We start from the raw sequence: 17,421 nt of genomic DNA, 5'->3' as shown, positions 1-17,421 counted from the left end.
CTAAAGACTCTCGTAAAAATTGGAGGAACTACATGATATTACCGTATCTGACCAGATCCAAAAAATTGTAATATCTGATTAGACATAATTTATATGGCATTGTATCTGATTCGATATCAAAAATTATAGAAATGGATTCAGATATATGTACCAACAGATATTGTCTTAAATTATAACCGTACATATCTGAAGGTATGTAGCGCAGTGCTTATAAATATATATTCCCTCATATCTGCTCAGGTCTAATTATTTTTTATTTGTTATTTTTGTAATCCTATCCCTAATATTTGCTCGGATTGATAATACACCATGTTATAATCATGGTAAAATTACATATAAGGTAGCATTAATTCATTGGAAGACTTTCAAGGGTTCAGCAAAATGTCAAAACATATTATTGATATTTTGACTTTTGTTTACGTTTTATTGTTAAAAAATTCAATTGAAATTTGAAAATAACTTCAATACAACGGTAAAATGCGTAAATTTGTATGTTTTAAAAGCGGGCAAAAATCTTACGTCGAATATTTTTGTATTTGTTAATTTACTTTCCTTTTATATATTTGTTCTTATTTTAGTTAGGTTACCTTATACACAAATTATTTTCAGTGTATGGATATTTTTAAAAAATTCTTTAGCATATGACTTATTTATTTCTTGAAATCATTGGCAACATCGGTAATAAGAACGCCACAATTTACCAACAACGAATCAAAAGCCAACGATTAAGCTCTTCATAATCTCACAACAAAAACGATTTTGTTGTAATTAAATTGTTCTGTGTTAAGTCGTGTTTTTACTAATTCTCTTTTGTATTCTTTTATGCCAATATGGTATATGTTTTGTAAACAAATTTTAAAAATGTATCAACAATAGGCTCGACAACCTATACCCCGCAAAAACTAGCAAACATTTAATAAATCATGCTAAAAAAAATGTCAAATAAGCGCAACAAACCAACGAACTATACAGTGGAAATACATCAGCAACAACAACACGTATGCATCTTTTTGTGTGATAGTATGCTGTTGTTATATGCTTCGTTGCTTAGCCTTTCCCAATAAGAAACAGTAGAAGAACAAAAAATGAAAGAAACAACGCCACACATACTGAATCTGAAATGATACAACAACAATGTACAGAACTAAATATTCCACATTACCCCTCGCTCGTACTCGTCGCGTTCATACCACCACACCAACAAAAATTCACGAGCAACGACAGTTAGTGTTGACAGTGATGGAATTTCCATTCATATGGTAGTTTTTTGGTACTGAAATCATATATGTACTTCCACTTGATGGGAAAACGGGTTGTTTTACTTCTGTCTAATTGGATATATCGCACATATTCCACCCAATTTTTTTTCGCTTATCTTTCTTGTACAAATCATATATGTACTTCCATTTGATGGGAAAACTGCTTGTTTCACTTCTGTCTAATTCGATATATCTCACTATGTTAATCTTGCTTGTACAAACGGTGAATGTATATATTTCAAAGGTTGTATCCTTCATATATTTTCAAACTTAAGTAAATTTAGCCTATCTCAGAATTGTAAATAAAATATATAGTTTTAAAAATGTTACAAAATGTATTAACATTATACTCTTGAGGTGGTTGTACATTTTAGTTACTTTTAAAATGAGATGAATATGAAGTGGCTAAAGTAACAAATTAAAGATATCACACTTGTATATAAACAAAACAAGTATTAATAGCACTCAGTAATTTAATAAAACAATAAGAGAGGGTAAAATTTACCACCACCACAGTGGTTAAACGAAAGAAATTAATTATTTTTATGTTAGCCTGATATCAACGCAGGCTGGTTTTTCGTTCAAATCAATTACTTTACATTAATTACAATTTTAAGTGCGAGCTAATTGGACATGGAATTGACATTTAAAATTGTAATTAATGGAAAGAAATTAATGTTAGGTTAGGTTAGGTTATGTGGCAGCCCGATGTATCAGGCTCACTTAGACTATTCAGTCCATTGTGATACCACAGTGGTGAACTTCTCTCTTATTACTGAGTGCTGCCCGATTCCATGTTAAGCTCAATTACAAGGGACCTCCTTTTTATACCCGAGTCCGAACGGCGTTCCACATTCCAGTGAAACCACTTAGAGAAGCTTTGAAACCCTCAGAAATGTCACCAGCATTACTGAGGTGGGATAATCCACCGCTGAAAAACGTTTTGGTGTTTGGTCGTAGCAGGAATCGAACCCACGACCTTGTCTATGCAAGGCGGGCATGCTAACCATTGCACCACGGTGGCTTCCAAGAAATTAATGTTTTCAAAGGCTTTCTAAGATATGTCAAAATGAATTTTAACATATCTTAGTTTATGTGAGAAATGGCCACTGAATGTTTCGTATTTTTTTTCGCAAGCCTTCCTAGTCACTAAAAACTTAACACCAATTAACCTTTAAAGGTGAGTATTAAGTTTTTAGTTTAACCGCTAAAATCGCCAGTTTTTCACGATTACTTTTCTCTAATAATTCAATAAAAAGAATATAAACTTTGTAAAAAGTTGCTTCGGGATATTCCCCATCAAGTTTTAATAAAATTTGCATCAAAGAAGTACAATTTATATAATTTTGTTTTTACTGAACTTAATACCCATCTTAACTGGTGGGTATAAAAAAAAATTTTGTATCATTATTACATTTGTTGATTAGAACACATTGTATTTATCGAAAATAAAACAATATGTAGAAATATTATATGGTCTTTCAAAAATTAACATGTACTTTATTTCACACGTCTTATTTAGCATACGTGTAAACATGTGTGTGAGGTAGTAAATTATACCACCACGTGGACAATTAAAGGTTAAGGTGTTTAATGACATGTTTTGCAAATTTTCAAGCCTATCTAACTAATAAGGTCAAGGTCGATATATCGATTTAAAACGCGGTAAAAAGAATCCAAATACTGTATATAGGGACAATCTGTCAATCATTTATTTTTCTTGATAATTTTATTCTTATAGTACGTTTAGTAGTACATTTTGAAAACTTTCGTAAATACCATCACTGGATAGACAAGCAAAGCACAGCTAAGCTAAATACACAATCAAATAAACGCCGTGCCGCCGCACATACCATCGTAAAATTCATTGTGTGAGTCCTCTGCTGTCTCTTCGTGTCGTTCGTCTCTGTGTATTCGGCTACGTCTCGTCGACAACATTGTTCAAATTGTGCCCGCCGCCGCGCGATTTGTAAAAATTCTTCTCATTGACTTTAGTAGTTGAATTTAGTCTACGCACCTTAAATCGCGCCTCACCTCCGCGCTGACGGTATAGAGCGCAGTGTATTTCTTTCTTATTTTTGTTATTGTATAGTACTTTTTTACTGTGAGTGATACAACAAAAAAGTCTTTTAAAAAAAATTGTATATTTTCTTCGAAAAGAATACCGAGGAGTACGCCACCATAATATCAGCAGCAATAAAGGCAGAAATAAAATACGAAATATCTCTTAAAACTGCATCGGGAGTTGTTGGGGTATTCATAATCTCTTCTAAAATATTTAACAATTGATTTATTTGTCATATGACGTATTCATAATTTCCAAATGTTATAACACCTCAATATTTGCCCCGTCTCTACCCTTCTCCTTATTCCATAGCTGATTCCAATGATGATTTCTGTTTCAGATTCTATTGAAAAAATAAGCTTAACAGCTGTCGAAGTATTTCGTACCTAATTTCGCGACATTTTTTTTTTTCATTTTTTGCGCTAAATGGAAAAAATTAATTCATTTTTGCTAAAAATGACTTTATGTGAGACGTAAAAGGTGAAGAAGAAGAACGAAAGAAAAAACGAAATTATTCTGTATTCTATTTAATCAGTGCATTAAATATGTATGTGTATTTGTCATAATTCGTTTCGAATAAAGAGAGCACAAAGTGTAAATTAGAAAAATACAAAAATGAAAACGAACCAGAAAAAAATCCATCCAATTGGTATGAACGAAAATTAGACAAGCAGCAGTAGCAGCGCGAACTGCCACACAGCGCAGAGCACTAACACTTGTATACATAGTACCACACATAGATACACTCACCATTCGGATTAGATTCGGCGTTGCCAGAAATTACGATTTGTGACTTATTGCCAATTTAGCAATTAACGGGATAAAATGTACAAAAATATCATCTAAATATTTCCAATTAAAATATTGATTGGAGTTGACATCGAAATCAATTTAAAAAATTAATTGGTACAATTAACTTTTTTGTCAAATTAATTTATCTCTATTAACATTTTAATTAAATAAAAAATACATATATCAAATTAAAAATTTAATTTGAATTTAACCAACCTTTTTCGGTAAAAGTTTGTTTCTATATACATATTCTTCATTGGTTCATTAGAGAAATTTATAGAAAAGTAGAAACTTCGATAAAATTACAAAAAAAAAAAAATATTCAAATAGGAATAAATCAATAAGAATTCAAATAATAATTGATTGCCTCAACTAAAAACTTAATTTGGTTTTGCGATCAAAATCAATTAATGTTGCAATTGAACCATTTAAAAAATTAATTAAAGGTGCCGAAGAAATCAACTAATTTTTTTTTTTTTGGATAGCAATTTCAATTAAAAAAATAATTGGATCAATGAATTTCGTGATTAAATCAGGAGAAATTTTTTTTCTGTGCATATATCTTATAGATCATTACCATTAAATTTTGTAACAGTTGATTTAATCTAATATCGTTTTTTTATGAGTCGATCTTAATGTATTATTAAAGGAATCGCATAAACAATAATATCTACTTCTAAAACTATTGAAGTGTCGAAGGGGTTTTTTTTTGGGAACTCATTAGATATTTTGCAAAAAAAAAAATCGTTGTAGAGAAAAGAAACACGTAATATAACTATCGTGTTGAATTTTATTATATTTACATTGAAAACATATTCGACTCAAAAGTGTGTGGTTACATTTTCTGGAAGTAAAACCAAGTCAATTAGGAATGGAATATATCTTAACCCTCTAATGACCCAATTTTTTTGCAATCTGATTAAATTTTCAATGTTAACGACACAAAACCAAGAGAACTAAGCAAGAAAAATGCATACCGTAAAATTCAACATATGCTGCAAAGCCTTTTGAATAGTTTCAAATAAGTTTTGTTTTTATTTAGCCCATTTTTGTTGTCTTAATGTGTGTTTTACTAAATGCTTCCTTATTAAATGAATTAGAGGGTTAAACCTCATTAGAGGGTTAAACCTCATACACATTACTCTTTTAAAATCCACTTTAGCTAGATTTTAACTGTCATTTGCCTTATAAAAAAGGGATTTCAAATCCACTTTTAGTAGATTTCGAGCCTAATGTGAATGGGCTATTAATATTGTTGAGCATAAAAAAACTTGGGATTGACTCACAGCACACCCTACTAGTGCTGTGAATTTAAAAAAATTGAGAAGGAATGCAAAGTGGCAATAGAAACCTAAACACACACATTCCATAAGAGTATAAACATTAAAAAAATTTAAAATAAATCAGGTGGCTGAAGCAGTTGCAAAGGCCGGATTATTAATATGTTTTATTGATATATTCGCTATTACAGTAGATGAATGACCATATATTTCTTATTGGAATAAAATGGCATATAAGTTTTTACATCAGTCTTAAAAGTAACAAGCTGGCATCACCATCCATAGTAGTGACATCTACACACAAACAAATAGATTTGGCGCGCGCTCTCCTCCTTCTCTCACTCTCTTCAATTTGGATCGACGAAATAAATATAGCAATAAAAATATAAAACACAAGTTAAAAACAAAACAAAAACCAAAAATTGAGAATAGACACAAAACGATGAGAATGATTAACGTCATCGTCGGTCATGTCATTCTAGAAAAGCAATAATTGTATGCATACTCATCCCTACACACACACACACACACACATTAGTTACATATCTATAAGATATAAACGAATGTTTGTAGATATAAACCAGAGTGTAGTTATTGTCTTTCATTTGTACTTTTTTTTTTAATGTTTGCATTGGTTGGTTTTCAAAAGTGAATAAGTTACTACAACTGGAGTAATTTCGTTAGTGAAAAGACATCGAAACAAGTTTATCGAACAAGAAAATTCATTATACGAAACATATGCACTGTCCCCTTGATTTTAAGCCAACAAATAAGCAAAATTAAACCTATTTAAGACTAATAATATCGCTTTTAAACTTAACCCAGAAAAGTTTGGTTAATCGCTAGCGAATGCTTTAGCATTACAAGTAATTAATATCTTACTACTCGCACCATTACTAGAGGTGCAAAAATAATGGTTAATCACTAGCAAAAAATATCGGTTACCTGTGGCCAATTACGGGAAACATTACATGGGATCCAAATCTTGATTCCCCTTTTATAAGATTTTTTCTTTTTTCATCGTTTTGTACATTCCAGGAATTTTGATAAATGTCCAGAAATCCCAAGTGTTCATTCTGAATTTTATTATTTTATTATAAAATAATCTGTTGAACTTTTTGTGTTTTTAGTATATATCATAAGATTAGAGTAAACAGTTGAATTTCACAATTAAAATTAACAATTAAAACCACAAAATTTCCACCATTTGATAGCTCATATTTCTAAATTGTGATGTGATTTCAGCCGAAGTCTTATTTGAAGAGATATTGCAATTGTAGTTTTAAAGTCACGGTTAATTTATTTTGCGATTAATTAGAATAGTTCGAATTAAAGTAGATAATATAATTCAATTGAGGCATTCTTCCTTTTTCATCTAGACTACGTGAAGATTTAATAGGTCTATTTTTGTTTTCATATATAATAAAAATAAAGTGATTTTCAACGAGAAACCCGATGAAAGAACTGGTCTTAAGGCCTGCTTTAAAATATATCATTAATGGTATTTAATATTAAACATATTTTTCACAAAGAACTTTCTTAATTATTGAATTTTAAAGAACGAATGCTTGTTAGCGTTTTTATTTTTGAGTTTCGCCGTAAAACCTTTCAATAAGCTATTTTTCAATTATTCAATTTTTTTTGTTTGGCGTCTCGAATTAGGAGGCGTATTCCATATATCACAGTCGGTTACGAAAAGATTGTATCAAAACGTTTTAGATTCTTTTGCACAATTATTGTATCTAAATGTTCATTTTTCTTTTACAATAAATATGGGCATTAAGTCAGATTTTAGTTGAAATCGAACAAATCTGTAAATGCAGAAAAAATTATAATTTTTAAGCCGAATTTCATTATAATTTGGTGGGGAATGATCCAAAGCAACAATTGAAAAAGTTTATTTTCTTTAAAATAAAAAGTAACCTTGAAAAATTACTAATGGGAACTTAATACTAAACCCCAAGTCGGTCACCCAGACGAGCTGACACCAAATGGTAGATCAATCCAGGATATGTTATGTTATACACAAAAAAAAAATCTAATTCAATCACGAAATTAATTGATCCAATTAATTTTTTAATTGAAATGTCTTCAATCACGAAAATGATAGTATCAATCACAGATTAAGTTGGACATTTAAAAAAATATTTGATTAAAAAATTAATTGATTTCTTTTGCAAATTTCAGTTAAATTTTTAACTGATTGATGTTGATTGCAAAACTAAATTATTTTTTTCATTAAAAACTTAAAAAAAAAAACTTAAAAATTAAAAAAAAACTTAAAAATTTCTTAACAGTTTAGTGTTTTTAGTTTGATTAAAGACTTGATTGTTTGAAATAAATTTTTTGTTAAAAATTAAAAAAAAAATCCATCACTTTTTGTAATTATCTTCTGAGTTTGATTAAAAAGTTAATTTTATCAATTAATTATTTACTTTGAAAATTTTAAAATTTTCAATCATATACTTAATTAACTTAATTTTTCTATCTTGATTAAAAAGTTAATAGTATCAATTAATTTATTAATTGAAAAAAATTTCAACTTCAATCGACTTTTTAATTGGAAATATTTTGGTCATATTTTTTTGTGTATCTATATCGAAATAATTAGATTTAACTCCCATACATTCCGCTAAAGTTCTATACCTTTAAGTCAATCATTAAAAAAAAAAAAAATAAATTAATACAAAAATTCAAGTACATTGAGATTGTAAAATTTTGGATTGGAAAAAAAATTAAAACTTTAAAATATAAATTTATTTTTACGACTAAAAGCTTTTTGAAATCGTTGAAGCGCCTGTTTTAATTTGGATTCCATCTCCATATCCAAGTTAACAACAACATTTTCAACATTTCCTTCATGTAAAGATATCCAGGTTTAAGTCGAATCACAAAAGGACTTCGTTTATCGAATGTTGGACGCATTCCTTCGTCTTCTACACTCAAAAAAAAGTGAACTCTCTATTTCACTAAAGCCAATTTAACTTTATTTTAGTTCATGGAATTATTATGTTTGGAGAAAGATTCCTTTACACTAATAATTTTTTGCGTACGTTAGTTATATTACCTAAAACCGAGGAAAAAAATATGCACAAATGAAGACACGAATTTAGTTAATCTTTATCTAAATTCGTGTCTTCTACAAAATAGTTCAATATTTCTTTAAATTTGTAAATTTTACTACAAATGCGTGAACTTCGTATATCACTAAAGACATTCTTGCAATTTTGAACTTCAATTTTTCCTTTCAAAGTACAACATTTTCTTTAAAAAGTGAAAAAACTTAATTATGTCTAATAAATTTTCTTGAATTTGTCGAAAAATAATTACATATTTGTATGATATCGGCATGATGCCAGCGTTTGTAATACTATTTAGTTAACATTTTCTAAAAGTATGCAAAATTTTCTAAAATTAACCGAAAGTTTTCTTCCTGGAGGGTTCACTGTTTTTTCAGTGTATGTTAAGCAAAATTTTCATTATAAATCTCCAGACAATATTTTTTCTAAAAAAAAAGTTTGTTATTTTGGATTTTTTTAAGTGTAGCTTGGCTCATACTTTTAAACTATGTAAAACATATTTTCTTCTTCTTCTTCATTGAATATTTGCCCATATACAATTTCATTATATTTGCTGTGAATGTCTCATAATCATTACTATTCACACAGAAAGCAACGTTTAAGTTTAGCCAAATGATAAAGGGGGGAAGGTCTCACCTCCACTCACCGCAACAACAACAAAAATAGCAGTACATTTTGCTTTTGCTGTTTATTTAGCAATTATGAAGTGCACTCTAATTAAAATGAAACCAAAAATGACTAGATAAAATAGCAACAGCAAACAAGTATAGCGACGAATTTGTTAAAACAAAAACGCTAATGAATAAATAACAAACCAAAAAAAAAAAAAACGAAAAATGAATATAGTATTGCTTGTTGCTAGAACGCTGTTATACACATATGGATGCAAACATTCTCTTTAGAATATTTTTGGCTGAGCATTTATCATCATAACTCTCTGAGTAATAATGCAAAAATGAGTTCGATCAAATTGCTATTAAGAATATTTGATTGGTTATGACAGTGTTGCCACTTCCTTTTTTTATGTTTCGATCGTTAAACTAATTAAATATCAGTATTCAGTTCGTTTCTGCGAAAACCGTAATAACACCGCGAATAGGGTTCAAAGCACAGGATTGTTTACGTTTATCCAGTGATGCATCAAAGTATGTTCGAAAAGACCCATTGTAAAGTTTTCGCTATGTTTACCCCCGAACGTTATGGATTTGGAGTATAACATTGCGAAAACGTGATCTTAGTACAATATACATAACAGGTTGGCTGATAAGTCCCCGGTCTAACAAAGAAAAACACATTTTTTGTCAAAATTTGTTTTTATTATTCAACATAGTTTCCTTCAAGAGCGATACAACGATTATAACGAGCTTCCAATTTTTTGATACCATTTTGGTAGTACTCCTTCGGTTTTGCCTCAAAATAGGACTCAGTTTCGGCGATCACCTCTTCATTGCAGCCAATTTTTTTCCCTGCGAGCATCCTTTTGAGGTCTGAGAACAAGAAAAAGTCGCTTGGGGCCAGATCTGGAGAATACGGTGGGTGGGGAAGCAATTCGAAGTGCAATTCATGAATTTTTAGCATCGTTCTCAATGACTTGTAGCACGGTGCGTTGTCTTGGTGGAACAACACTTTTTTCTTCTTCATATGGGGCCGTTTTGCCGCGATTTCGACCTTCAAACGCTCCAATAACGCTATATAATAGCCACTGTTGATGTTTTTTCGCATCTCAAGATAATCGATAAAAATTATTCCATGCGCATCCCAAAAAACAGAGGCCATTACTTTGCCAGCGGACTTTTGTGTCTTTCCACGCTTCGAAGACGGTTCACCGGTCGCTGTCCACTCAGCCGACTGTCGATTGGACTCAGGAGCGTAGTGATGGAGCCATGTTTCATCCATTGTCACATATCGACGGAAAAACTCGGGTGTATTACGAGTTAACAGCTACAAACACCGCTCAGAATCATCAACACATTGTTGTTTTTGGTCAAATGTGAGCTCGCGCTGCACCCATTTTGCACAGAGCTTCCGCATATCCAAATATTGATGAATGATATGACCAATACGTTCTTTTGATATCTTTAAGGCCTCTGTTATCTCGATCAACTTCATTTTACGGTCATTCAAAATCATTTTGTGGATTTTTTGATGTTTTCGTCGGTAACCACCTCTTTCGGGTGTCCACTGCGTTAACCGTTCTCCGTGCTCATTTCACCACGCTTGAATTTTGCATACCAATCAATTATTGTTGATTTCCCTGGGGCAGAGTCCGGAAACTCATTATCAAGCCAAGTTTTTGCTTCCACCGTATTTTGTCCCTTCAGAAAACAGTATTTCATCAAAACACGAAAATCCTTTTTTCCATTTTTTCACAATAATAAAAGTTGCTTCACAGACGCTCTATCTCACAAACTAATTGACTTACAGACGTCAAATTTTGACACGAATCATTTGAAGGTTGGTACTATATAAAAATAATTTAATATTAGCAACGCCATCTATGTGTCAGACAGGGGACTTATCAGCCAACCTGTTTCCTAATTTCAAAAATAATGGATGGAATATAACTAAAAAAATACAAATTATTTATCAACTTGTAAAATAACGAAGGTGTCATTTGTAAAGTTTTTGTGCCCAAATGAAACCGGTAGAAACCAAAAATCACACCGGAAAAAAAGTGAACTGTTTTATAGGAAGAATGAATTACCTCGCATGAAAATTTTGAGATTTCCACAAAGCGTTGTTAAAACCGGGAAAATTTAATGCACTGTTGTACATTTTAACTGTAGTTCACGAAATTACATCCTCTCATAGAAGAAAAAATGAACTAAAAGTAAAGAAGAAAATCATTGGCGCCAAATTAACACCATTTTAACCAAACAGTAGTTCATTTTTACTATTTTTGGGAAACATACGAAAATCTTCGTTTGCTTTAGTTCATATTGAACTTATGTGTACGGTCATTGAACTTTATACCCACGTTTAGTTCATAAAATTTTGGAGACATACTTAAAAAAAGTAAGATTACATTAACTGTAGAGAATTTCGAAAAAAAAAATAAAATTTAACTACTAGCAAATAATATTTTTCCAATAAAAATAAGTTAAATTTAGCGTTAGTTTAACTACGGAAATTTTTTTCTGTGCAGTCGTAGAATTACCCATTATTAGTAATACTTATTGCCTATATTTTTGAATATGTAAGATGGAGAAATTCACAATCAGGATACCTCAGACTGGCTGTCACCTCGGAGAGATTTGGCTATTTGATTGTGCCTCGATATTCTTGGGAAATGAGTAAATTCATTCTTTGATCATAACAAGTCAAAATTCTAAATCTGTTTTCTTCCAATGTGTATGTTGTCAAAATCTTCATCATGGAAATCGTATGAGAGTATTCAATCAAATTATGTTACCATATTTGGGATTTGAACACGACCGATTTTCGAAATATTACATTACTTGCAATTTTGGCGCAAAAATTGGTACTAGGAGGCATTTAGAGGGTGCATTTCTCTGATAGAAAGTTTTTTTTCTCGACCAAAAGTCGATAAACTTTTCAATGAAGACGTTTTACCATTAGAGTTAGCAGATTCGATTTCCTACTTCCGTATATTTGGCTAGGAAGCAATACCAAAATTATTAGCAGAAAGACAGAGACAGGACAATATAATATTTTTTTTTGGAAATCCACTACGAATAACCTGATATTTCTATCAGACAAAATCTGCTTTGAGTAAATTTTGGGTCATGTGCTTGCAATGGGGAAATATGTATATGAAAAGTGTGGCAACACTTGAAAGGAAAATCCTACAAACATCATAAAACATTTTGAATTTGTCTGATGGTAAAATATGTTGTTGTAGTTGTTAGAATTATTTTTTGTTCTCTTCATTCTGTCTACCCATTCTGAGCTTTTACTTTGCATTGTTTGCATCATATGGTTGCCCTTTGGTATGGTTTCTGCCTGGTTGTTTTCCAGAATTGCAGGCCAGTGTGTTGTCTATGTGCGAATGTGTATGCATAGCATTTATGTCAACGACAGACAGAGGCAGCGTCAGTGGCAGTGGCAGAAGTAAATGTATCTAAAAAACGTCTCACGATTTTCAGATTTTCTTGTGGGGGGACCGGACCCACCATCAAACCAAACATCTCATCTATCCATATACACTACACATACAGAGAGTCTTCAGCAGCAGCAGCAGCACCTTCGTGTGTGCCAGTTGGTTTATTCAAGTTTGTGTATGGTTGGTTGAATGGATGGATGGATGGATTGGATAGATGTTGGGTCCCTGTGGTGTGGAGGTATGGTTTGTTTTTACTTGTTTTTCTTCTTCGTCTTCTTTAGCACTCTTTGTTTTATGTTGCACTTTGTTTTAGCTTTAGGCGGCGGCAATGGCCGGAGTGAAACGAAAGTTGACTGGCATTATTTTTTTTCTATTTTTGCTGCTTGCTTCCTTTAAATTTTCTTTACTTGCTCGGGTTTATTTTTTTTCTTTTTCTGATGTGCATGAAATCCATCCAGTGGATATCCGACGACAATTCATATGTGTGCGATTGTGTTGGTATTGAGACTCTCGTATCCAATACAAAGTAACTGCAGAATATGAAGAAGCATTGGCATGACTTAAAAGACAACGAAAGAGGAGTCACCGAACGAAAAGAAGGAGAAAAAATATCAAGTAAATGTACACTAGTCTAAATATCAAGAGCAATGATGATGACGATGAAAACGGGCAATTGGTACACATTGCTGGCATAAGAAATCAATAGGAAGTAGATGTTATTCTTCGTTATTGTTGCAACTTTCCTACTTAATCTTGTGGTTAATTTACTGCTGCAGTCTGCTATTCGAAATGTATGAGAGAGAGAGAAACTAAATTAGAGAATAACAATAAGAGAAATGAATGTTGTACTCAGATTGCAGCAATGTTTGATCCAATAAAAAAGTAATAACTTTTCATTTGGAATGGACCTATGTGCACTGTGGTGGCCAAAGTTTCATGGGTTGTGGCCACATTTTCACGCATTTGTACTTTTATTAATTATTATTTGGAATATATTTCAATTTATTACATTTCGTTGTAGTTGCTCTGCGTCTGCCACTGAGATCACCACATGTGATATTATTATGGTTTTGTTTTTGATACCATAAGTGGTGAAATTCTTTCTTATAAGTGTAGTCCAGGGCTGCCAATTTTGCCGATTTATCGGCATTTTGACGATTTTTGACCCGAAAAAATAGCATTTTCCGTTATTGCCACGAAAATGACGATATTAGCTCTGTTCAAAAATTGTTACTGGATGTCATTTGTTTACACTGAAGAGTCAGAAAAAGAGAGAGACTACATTTGACAATTGTCAGATGGAGAAATTGCAAGTTAATTTATAGGGATATTATGGCCTAATTTGGCATATGCATGGGCGCTATATCTAAATGTGAACTGATTTTCATGAGTTTCTTGAAGGTATAGTTTGTACTAAAAAAGCTTACATTGTACCAACATTCGGTAAATATATAAGAATTTTATGGCCACGTTTGTGAAAAATCGGGCGGGTTCGAAATCTGGACCGATTTCGATGAAATTTTGCGTACCTTAAGGGTGCTTATTTACCTTGTATTAAATTTGGAAAATTGAAATCGTGCGATACAAATATATGAGGGCCGTATATCTAAATTTGATCCAATTTTTGCAAATTCAATAGCGTTCGTCCTTGTGCCAAAAAAAAAAACACTGAACCAAGTTTCATCAATATTGGTTACTAATGGGTCATTTGTTACAGATCAAAGTTATTATACCCATCCATTATCCATTATGTAGCTTAGGATATAAAAAACGGGACGCAGTAATGGATTTTAATTTTTTATAAGCGAACATTTTGAATATGCAAATAGTTACTAGACAGCGTACTTTTCGGCTATGATTTACTCAGAATGCGTAATACAAACAGGTACTAATTATAATAGAATTGAAGTACATTACAAAAATACCCATGCAGAAAACAATAAAAAATAAATAAATAAATAAATAATGTTACTGTAGCTATATACATATTAGAAAAAAATGTTAATATTATATTTTTAAATTGCATGTTGTTTTTATTCAAAACTGAATTTGTTATGCTTTTTTATTGAAATTTTTTATTGTGCATTTTAATTTTTTTTATGCAATGAATACTTTGGTTTTGTTTTAATATATTTAAATTTTTGGACGATTCTGTGTATATGGGGCTAACATATATCGAAACATGGTCGATATAGCCCATCTTCGAACTTGACCTGGTTGTAGACTAAAAGCCGACGTTTGTGTAGAATTTTAGCACGATATCTTCATTATTGCAGGTTGTAGCGTGATTACAAAAGACAGACAGACGGACATCGTTAGATCGTCTTAGAATTTCTCTCAGATCAAAAATTTTCGACGGAACGAAAAACATATTATACCCCTATCACCATCCTATGGTGGGGGAATAAAAATAATTAAATTAAGGAAAATTTTCTCACATTCGATGATTTTTGTGAACTAAAATAAAGTGAAATCGCACCCTGAGAAGGAATATGATCACCTCAAACATGTTTTAAGGGCAAAATATTTTTTTTTTTTTGGATGGCGATCATGTAACATATTTGCCGCAACCATGTTCCATGTTCATGGGACTAAAATAAATATGTCGTGCGTGAGCGTGCATGAGAAATCAAATCGATTCGTGAATGTGCGTGAATAAAATTTCTGCAAAATCACGGTCACGAAAAAAAATCAAAATTTATTTCATACTCGTATGTTAACTGAAATTAATTTAGCTCTAGAATTGTATTCTATGTTTGAATTTTGTTACCTCTGCTGATTTCCGTTTGGAAAATGTCGTGAGTCTCGTGAATCACGTGAATTGTTGTGAATCGTGCGTGAATATGAGTCTTTAAAAGTAGTTCGTGCGTGAGCGTGCGTGAGAACTGGTTTTCATTTCGTGAATATGCGTGAGTGGGATTGGATACCACACGTATCGTGCGTGAGCGTGCGTGAATAAACATTTTGCTTCGTGAACGTGCGTGAGTGTGAGTAAAATTTCAGTCACGCGCAAACCTCTAATCACATCTTCATTCGATGGAAATTTCTTCCCTGGGGAATGCTGTGACGGGGAATTTCAGTTTATCAATTTTTTCACAATGACAGTGAAGTTGTTGCACTCAAACTTCCATCACTCAGTGAATGAATATGATCACCTCAAACATGTTTCAATAGCAAAATGTTATTTTTGAACTGGGAACATGTAAAATGTTAGTCGCAAACATGATTTCGGCAACCCTGTTCCATGTTCACCGTCCAAATATAACATTTTGTTTTTGAAACATGTTTGGGGTGACCTTATCCTTCTTTGCCTGAAAAATCATAAACTAAAGCCGACAACAATTTTTTATGTTTAAGAGTAATTAAAAATCATATGGATTTAAAATTAGGGATGACTTGTTATGTGTTGATTCGTATGGGCCTCAATTGTCTACCAGTTGGCATATTTAGTAAAATGTAATGTCTTATTACGTTAGAGAATACATAATGGGTTAAGGGAAGCAAAGATAATAAAAGAGGAAGATGGGAGATTGGCTACTGAGCACATCAAACCATTTACCACATTAGTTTAATACTCGAACCAAACGCGTATACGACAAGTATTGACATAGCATTAAAATGCAAATAAAAAGAAATTAAGAGCACGAAATAAATTTCCATGAAGGGGAAAATGTAATTTTTTTTGTTGTTGCCTAAAATTTATCATTGTTTCATTAAGAAAATTAAATTTTTCATTTAAAAAATAAAAACTAAAAACAACTAAAATGTTACAAACATGTATTAAACTAATCTGGTAAATGCAACATTTGGTATGACGCAAGCCAATCTCCCATCTTCCTCTTTTATTATCTTTGAAGGGAAGAATGTATTTTAATGTGCCTCATATCCATACTTTATTTATTTATTGTATTAATTATTTGTTTTATTCTAATTTAACAATATACAAATTTAAATAAAACAATGACTATTTTGTTTATTTGTGTGTGTGTTTTTTTTTTGTTACAGTTAAAAACAATGTTGTCAACAACATTTGTTGTTTGTTGTTCACCGGAAAATGAATGCTACTGATCATGCCAACGCTCCTGGAGAGTCTACGGCAACAGCAGCAGCAGCACATTTGGCAGCAATTATAGCAAATACCGCCCATGCAAATGGATATGATCAACAACAGCGAAATCAGCAACACATCAATCGAAATTCAACTCTTCAACAAGCACACCATCCCAATCATCATCCCGCCGTTGCTCATTCACAATTGAACGAGGTAAATTCCCACGCACAAGTGTTTCTTTTTTGTTATCCTCATAGTCATAATGTGTCCTCCCTCCTCCCCTTCTGTCTTGTGTTTCTTCTATTTCTTTTATTTTTCATTATGATATCATTTAACTCCATTACGTGTCTAGAATTCCATATACTCTGTTATCGAAATGTTTGTACATAAATCGATCTTTACACTCCTAGAATTATTGGTAGATCTCAGTTTATGCCATTCCATTATTCATATGTGCCATCTTTGATAAATGTGAAATAACAAATTCAAAATGATTGGAATAGTGGAGTGAATAACATTTTGTATATAGTACATATATTAAATTAGTAACTATTTTTAGAAATTAATATCTTACGAAGAGAACATTTTGATGTGACGCTGAAAAGGAATTTCAATCACCTCAAACATATTTTAGGAACATTTTTGCCGCAAAAATATTGGTTGCTCGCCAAACAAAAAGATGCTTGCTGAAAGCAGATACATAATTTCCGAGGAGAAAATAATATGGTAATGAGAAATATCTTATATGTTCCCCGTCGAAACATTATGCTATTGAAATATGTTTGAGGTTGTCATAACAGGTTGGCTGATAAGTCCCCGGCATAACAAAGA

At 31.7% G+C, this 17,421-nt stretch overlaps 1 protein-coding gene and 1 long non-coding RNA gene across 4 annotated transcripts in view; one reads left to right on the top strand and one right to left on the bottom strand.

The window, feature by feature from the left end:
* Positions 1 to 17,421, top strand: part of crol (crooked legs) — a 63,236-nt gene that overhangs the window by 2,119 nt on the left and 43,696 nt on the right. The window contains exons 1-2 of one of the 3 annotated variants that reach the window (XM_075297559.1): positions 3,113 to 3,363; positions 16,545 to 16,803. In XM_075297559.1, coding sequence (XP_075153674.1) covers positions 16,594 to 16,803 — 210 coding nt within the window. In that variant the 5' untranslated portion in view covers positions 3,113 to 3,363; positions 16,545 to 16,593. Of the gene's footprint in view, positions 1 to 3,112; positions 3,513 to 16,544; positions 16,804 to 17,421 lie in introns of those variants that run through there. The other 2 variants (XM_075297558.1, XM_075297557.1) reach the window with 2 other exon arrangements.
* On the bottom strand, positions 2,943 to 3,822 carry LOC142227178 (uncharacterized). Its single transcript, XR_012719800.1, has 2 exons — positions 3,595 to 3,822; positions 2,943 to 3,528 (listed from the first exon to the last, which is right to left on the bottom strand). It is a non-coding gene; the product is annotated as an uncharacterized LOC142227178 (long non-coding RNA).

The sequence above is a fragment of the Haematobia irritans genome, chromosome 2, assembly GCF_050003625.1.
Source record: "Haematobia irritans isolate KBUSLIRL chromosome 2, ASM5000362v1, whole genome shotgun sequence".
Classification (NCBI taxonomy): Eukaryota; Metazoa; Arthropoda; class Insecta; order Diptera; family Muscidae; genus Haematobia; species Haematobia irritans.
The sequence above is the reverse complement of the archived record's forward strand: the minus strand, read 5'-3'. Positions and strand labels throughout refer to the sequence as shown.